Source organism: Mesitornis unicolor, unplaced genomic scaffold (genome assembly GCF_000695765.1).
Source record: "Mesitornis unicolor isolate BGI_N332 unplaced genomic scaffold, ASM69576v1 scaffold2053, whole genome shotgun sequence".
In the NCBI taxonomy this organism is placed as follows: Eukaryota; Metazoa; Chordata; class Aves; order Mesitornithiformes; family Mesitornithidae; genus Mesitornis; species Mesitornis unicolor.
Genome location: NW_010172368.1, coordinates 6528 through 13420, shown reverse-complemented (window position 1 = coordinate 13420; position 6893 = coordinate 6528). Strand labels below are relative to the sequence as shown.

At 43.2% G+C, this 6893-nt stretch overlaps 1 protein-coding gene across 1 annotated transcript in view; it reads right to left on the bottom strand.

Moving 5' to 3' along the window:
* Nucleotides 1-5127, bottom strand: part of NFATC2 (nuclear factor of activated T-cells, cytoplasmic, calcineurin-dependent 2) — a gene marked incomplete at its 3' end in the record, with an annotated part of 50021 nt that extends 44894 nt beyond the window's left edge. Inside the window, exons 1-3 of the mRNA XM_010180340.1 lie at nt 4682-5127; nt 4286-4621; nt 2758-2926 (exon numbers count right to left, since the gene is read on the bottom strand). Coding sequence (XP_010178642.1) covers nt 2758-2926; nt 4286-4621; nt 4682-4782 — 606 coding nt within the window. The remainder of the gene's footprint in view (nt 1-2757; nt 2927-4285; nt 4622-4681) is intronic.
* Between the last annotated feature and the right edge of the window lie 1766 nt (nt 5128-6893).

The window sequence follows — 6893 nt, the reverse complement described above, 5'->3', positions numbered from 1 at the left end:
ATTCCTGCTCTGGGGTCAAACACAGCACCTGTTGAAAACTAATTTAATTCCATTTCCTCCCAACCAGTTGCCTTTAAGTTATGCAAACTTTCCTCAGCATAGCACCTACCTTTTAAAAATCTCTCCTGTTTAATTTACTCTGTTTCTGTACTGTTTGCATCTGACAAGAACACAGAAGTGAAAATTCACTGAGGGGAAAGAAGGAAAAAAAACCCAAACCTTGACGCCAAATAAGTTATGACATGAAAGCTTTGGCTTTTACTAGCCTTCCCGAGTGTCAGATGCCATAAACCATACAGGTGCAACTATCTCACTGCTATGCACCCATGTGAACCTTGTTATGTTAGAGAACACAAATCTGACAAATACTTTCAGGTTTATAACAAACCTTCCTAAAGAAACTGTCCATATTTTCCCCATATGCAGGCACAGCTGTGCAAAAGGACACTTCAACATGGATCTTTGAATTTACAGTTTAAGATCCTTAAGCGTGATGCAAATTATTATAAAACTAGGAATATCAGATCAGTACCTGTCTCCAATAGAAAATATAAATCTCTCTTTGATACTGATTACATAAAGGAAACAAAGCATTTCTATTTCCTCATGTGATGAGAAATTCCTTCATTGCAATAAACATCCAGTTGATAGGAATACCTTGAGAAGGTAAATTATGTATTTGTAAGAAAACTGAGAAAAAAGTAAGTGCGTGCTGATTTGCCATACTCTACATACGTCCACGTAGCTTCAGACACACCACAGTGGGTTATGAGTTTGTCAGATTCATAAACTGAAACAACTGCATATATTAAGGTATGTAAAATGTGATTACTATTTTTTATCATCCTGCACCTTTACTCAGATATGCAGTCCCTACACAGAAGTCCTGCTCAACCGAAGTAAACAAATTCATTGATTTAACAATTTATGGCTTGATTTTAAAAGGGGGTGAGCCTGCAGGGGACTATCTAACATATGTTTGAAGTTAAGCACAAATCAACCCAGTGAAATTAGTGGTATTGATCACGTGCTTAAAATTAAGCATGAATTTCAATATTTTCTTGGTTCACAGTTGCCACAGCAAGTCCTGAGTGTGACAGGAACATCTGTTGCATGCACCTTAACCTTGCTTAGTGAAAGCTGTAGCTGTGCCTGATGCATGCAGTTGTCATCCATCATTACCAGCAATATCGCCCTCACACCCCCACCAAAGCCTGGCTTCCCTTCCTGAGAGGCACTGGCTGAAATGAGGAGGAAATGAGTGAAAAGATTGATGTGGCCCCAAGTGGCTACAGTGCAGCTACTTGGACAAAAGTCCTTCACCCTCCACAACAGAATAATGGTTCAGCTCATCCACCCCTCAGGTCAGCAAAGAGCCAAGTTTTGCTACGTCCATCACTGTCAGCTTGGATTTTGCTCACTGTTTTCAGCAGGGTGACTTCCCTTCTCACAGGCATAGCTAGGAGAGAACTGGACTCTTCAGGGCAACATAAATAACTTGAAAGAGATATAAAATTTGTTTCTGTAGTGGTATCAGCCCAAATCACAAGGGACCTCCTGCCTGAACTCATTCACCCTTTCTCTATAGCACTACAAAGCCAATAAACATGTCCTCTCTGTATCTACTGCTTTATATACTGCTTTTTTCTTGAATTCATTGCCACCACTATGTAATTATCTTGCCCTGCTGCTTCCTTATCACATGGCTACTGCAGCTAGTACCAGTTTCCCCATGGTAGTGTACATCCAGGACAAAAGGAAAGCAGTGTTACCCCCACTGACAGGCAGAACTGCACGCAAGGTGGGACACAGTATCAGCAAGTTACATATAAACCAGCCACTAGATTGAAATGGATGTACTGAGTGCTTGAATTACACACAGGTGAAACTCTCTGACCTAAAACTAAGTGAGCTTAAAATTAGAAGTTCTACCAGCTAACTAGAGAACAGGAAAAAAAGAAAAAGAAAAAAAAAAAGAGAAAAAAACACTAAGTTTGCTACAGAAAAAGCAAATGCATGAAAGACATTTCTAGCAAAAGGCAGCCATTAGTTCTGGGGAAATTCCAGTTTAACATCCATACCTTCCTGATCCAACTCCCACGGAGATTAATGAGAGTTGTTTTGCTTTTCTTTAAACCTCAGGTGAATGTCTAGGAGTTGTGTACAGTTTGGCTGTATAGACTGGAGAAGAACTGAGGTTATATACAGCCAGAGACACAGGTAGGTGCTCTACCACATGGACTTGCTCTGTGAGGACTTGGGGGAGTGTGGCTCCAAACCCCTCATTCACTGCTGGCAGGAGCACGTGGAACTGCAGATTTAATGTGATTTGCTGGCCATTGTAAATCCAAGTTGGGTAGGTCACTAAGCTACACTGAGTTTGAAAGCCAGGCTTGATGCTTGTACATTTTGAGCCTCACAAAAAACCATAGTTTACATAGAAGAGTCTGTGGTCGAGATAAAATGGGCTCAGCTGGGATTCAGGACAGCTGAGCATCTTATGTCAGAGTTGGATCACAGGAGTTTTAACATACAGCCCACAAAAGGTAGCAAATATTTTCCCTAAGTTTTTGAGCTTTCACAATCTAATCCAAATGTCTAGGACTTCACCACAATTCAATTTCAGATTCTTTATGCACATTTACAAGCACACCCAGGTTCACATGGTCCTCCTCTTTAAGATTAGCCCTCTCAAGACTTTCAGCAATGAGCTCACCCCCAACTTTTGCTGTCCGGAGTTGTTCTCCAGCCCCTTACCTGGACAACAGGGTGGCCTCCGGTCGGCGCCTTGACGGCCCCTCGGCTCCCCTCTGTCTCGTAGTGTGCCCGGTGGTGGGGCTTCGGCTGAACCTCGATCTGCAGCTCATAGGAGCCAGACTGGCTGGAGAGTGGCCACTCAAGGGGTGGGAGTGACTGGACGGGCAAACTGGGCAGAGAGAGACCACACCAGATGAAACCCTTTAGCACTTAATTTCTCAAAGCCCTGATCCATTCCTCCCCCAAATGCCCCAATGGGACTGCTCTTGCTGAAACGTTTAGGAGTCTGCTATTAATTTCAATGAGAATATGCTGTCCTGCTCATGATTGATTACAAGAACTGTAATTCAGGATGAACCCAATAATTTCTGTGGGCCCATCGCCTCACAGATGCAGGGCAACTCCCCATTCTTAAGTAGAAATATCTGTAGCAGTTACATTTTTTCCAAGATCCCCCTCTTTTATCTCACTTTTGCTGCCCATCTTAAACTTTAGTCATAGCTAACATATATTGTGAAATATTATCTCCATCTATCATTACTTACCCACTGCATAAATGTAAAATATTTATGATTTCCATAAATATTAAAATGCACACTAATAAAATGGTAAGTATTCTTATCTGATGCTAATTTTCCTGTTTATCAAGTTATTTGTTCAAGTGTTGATCACATGAAACAAATATATTGAAAAATACAACTAGAACCTGCACTGGATTTTAAACAACTCATTTTGCCAGTACAAGCTGCTGCCAGAACAGATCTAATGAGTCAAGGGAAGTCAAAGCTCACATTTTTTCACTCATAATTTGTGTTTAGCAGGTCAGGAGCAGCACGGGATGTTAGCGTGGGGACAACCTTGCTGTCGAGCGGGATGGCAGGGCTGACCAGGTGCCAGCAGCGACTGCAGGTGAAGTCACACATTTGGCAACCCCCGTCCTGGCAGATGTACACTGCTCAGGTCCCAGACCTGTGTGCCACCAGTGCCAGGCAATGGAGGGAGCTGATAAAGGGCAGTGCCAACAGCTGAGATTTTGGTTAAATGACAATTAACAAATTAACAACCAACAATAAGGCACTTGGGGTTGACAAAATGCTTAGTCTTGAGCGGCATGCTCTATTTTGAATCAGAAAATATTTAAAGTATTTTCATCCTTGATGGAAATTTGTAAGCGAGATAGTCTCTGAATTTAGAAAAACCATCAAACCATTTTCTTGAAAAGCAGCAGGATGGAAGGAGAGCATTTAGCCTTTGTCAAAGGCTGTCTGCAATTTGCTTTTTAGACAAATTATTTTGAAATTTGAATTTGTCATATGCTGTGCTATCATGAACCACTTTGGTGATTTTTCTTCCAAACCCAGGTATTTTCTTCTCTTGGAGTCATAATGGATTTGGCTCCCATTAACCACAACACTTAGCTCTAGTCTGCAGCAGGATCTTCCCACAGAAACATTCCCAAAGGATCACTATGCCTGACAGAGGGCATCACGCCACGAGAAAACACACAACCACAAGAAGCATTACATACCTGCAGATAGGTATTGCAGGCACCAGTTGCTTTGTCCAGGATGGGGGTACCAACAAAATTGATTCTGGGGCTGAGTTTCTCCTGTCCTCCTGCTCACAAGGCCCATGGAAGTCAACAGTCTGAAAGACGTGACACGGAATGCTGTTTTTGTGGGAAGGCATTGACGAAGGATCAGGGCTGGTTTTCCAAATTTTCGTGGGAACACCACAGGAAGGATCTGTAGGAAGGCTGCTCATAGCATCCATGGAAAGAGAAGCGCTGGGCAACTGCGTGTAAGTAACTGAAGAGTTGTCTTCTCTCAAGGAGATGTGAGGAGAGGATTGTGGAGATGGGGTCCTTGACTGTCGTGGAGAAGTGGAAGGCAGCTGAGTATTGTAGAGCTCAGTGCAAGAGTACCTCCGTTTTGCACCTGGTGATGAAGACCTTGAGTTGGGACAGGGTGATGGTGAATGTCGTCCCAAGCAGGTTTCCTCCGTGATGCTTGTTCGTGGTGACATTATTGGAGAGGTTCTAGGAGAATAATGAGTATGGATGTTTTGAAACTGTGGACAAAGGTCATCACTAGGACCATTATTTGGTGAAACACATGGTGATGTGCAAGGAGATACATTTGTCTCTGAAATGAAACTTGCAGAGGAGCCGCTACTAGCTGGGCTCAAACACAGTGGTTCTCGGTAGCCCTCAAAGCCAGGGACAGGCAGGGTAACCCTTGGGCTAGTGGTGGCTGAGTTTGACTGATGTTCTACCAAAAGAACATCTGTGTCTCTGCTGCGGAAGGGACCCCCTGAATGAATCAGTTCATGATATGGAGTAATTTCAATCCTAGGGCTCGGAGCAGAGGCCCCTGCCGTGTTGGCAGGGTGTGTAGGTGTCCCTATGCTATCTGGCTGTCCATATCTGCCCATGGGATCTGCAGAAAGGCTAGAAAAAGGCAGGGGGCATGGCTTGAGGCCACAGTCCAAGACATCATGAGCGTATGTAACTCCAGAGGTTGGGCTGTTGGTTTTATGTGGAGTCGGTTCTTCTGGAAAAAGAAGGGTCTCTTTAAGACTATAGATAGTATTACAGAAGTTGAGCAATCATGGATTAAAAAAATGCATATTTATAAACTGTTTGTGATCTCATATTAGGTAAATATTTGTTTAATTCTTTTTAACTGCAATTAATGCTTGTGAAAAGTACTGGATTAACAGCCAGGGAAGCTCAAGTGCTCAGAGCAGATGCAGCACGGACAGAAGCACTGCAAACACCTCCACACTGCCCTGGCCGGGCTCCCACTGCCTGAGCCCTGAGCTAGAGTGACCACCTGGAAGGGTCGGTGACACATCCGCCTCTGCCCATTTAAACGCTGGTCTTTCTGCTATTTCTGCCAAATTTACCCCTTAGCACCAACTGGGGTGTTGGGACTTCAGTCAGCTTTTGTCAACTAGGAGCTGGACTGAGACCATCACGTCACAAAACCTCTTCCAAGCAGGTAAAATGAAAAGGTTGAGGAACAGCTTTTGGTGAAGGGAAAGAAACCTTTCTTACACAGCAAAGCCCAGGTAGGAAAGGCTTCATAAAACCAAAGCTGAGCTCAAGCTCTTAAATTAAAGTCAGTTCTGTGTGATGATTTGTTTGGCTCCATATCATGGCAACAAGTTTTGGTGACAGGTTTCACATAAGAAAGCACCAGATGATCAAAAAAACACATTGACAAACATTTGTTAGAAAAGAAAGAGAGATAGAAAGGATATAGCCCCATGGTTGCAGAATTCCCACCAGCATCACTGAGCCCAGTTCTGATCTCATCCCAGCACCCCAGCAGCATCCAAGAGAGCGGAGTCATGCCAGGTATTCCCAGGACAGATCCCTCCATGTACTTCAGCTCCTGTAGCCTCCCCAGCCTGGGAGCTGAATAATGTTTGTCGTTACACAGAAGTACGCAATACTATCAGGATTTTTATATGTTTTTAAAGATTTCAATGTATCCAGCAGGAAATATCTGAAACAGCTCCACAGTTTGAGATTAATTCACACTATCTGCTCACCATTGGGCACAGATCAGTATGTGTCACAGGCAAAGAGGGTTTCATTTAAATATTCAAATAACTGATGCAGGATTTTCCCTAACTCCTACACTGCATGAGGCAGCATTTCCCATGAGTGAATAACATTGTACATAAAAGCCAGGCAGGAGCTGACTGTGCTTTCTGCAAAAGTAGCAAAAGTTTGTAGCAAAACTTTTACAAAGAGAGACTGTGATTTAATTTCAAGGGGGTTCTGTTTGTTTTCAGTTTTAAACAGTTCCTAGTGTGAAAGCAAAATCCTCCACTGATTTTTGACTAGTACTTTTTGTGCTCAATGTTTTGCACAACCTGGAGAAAACTCCACAAAAAGAAAAAACATAGCAGGAACTGCTGAGCCTTCATGTTTAACGAGAAACCCCGACAGCCAAACAAACAAACCAACACACAGAATGTCTATGTGACGGAATGGGACACAACTGGGAGAGTCCAGCTTGCAGATCTTTTTAAGGTTCCCTCTGGCTTTTAATCCCAGCACACAGCTGTTTTGGGGATGGGGAAAACAGCAACGAGTAACTGAATTTTGAGCATATTTCAGCATC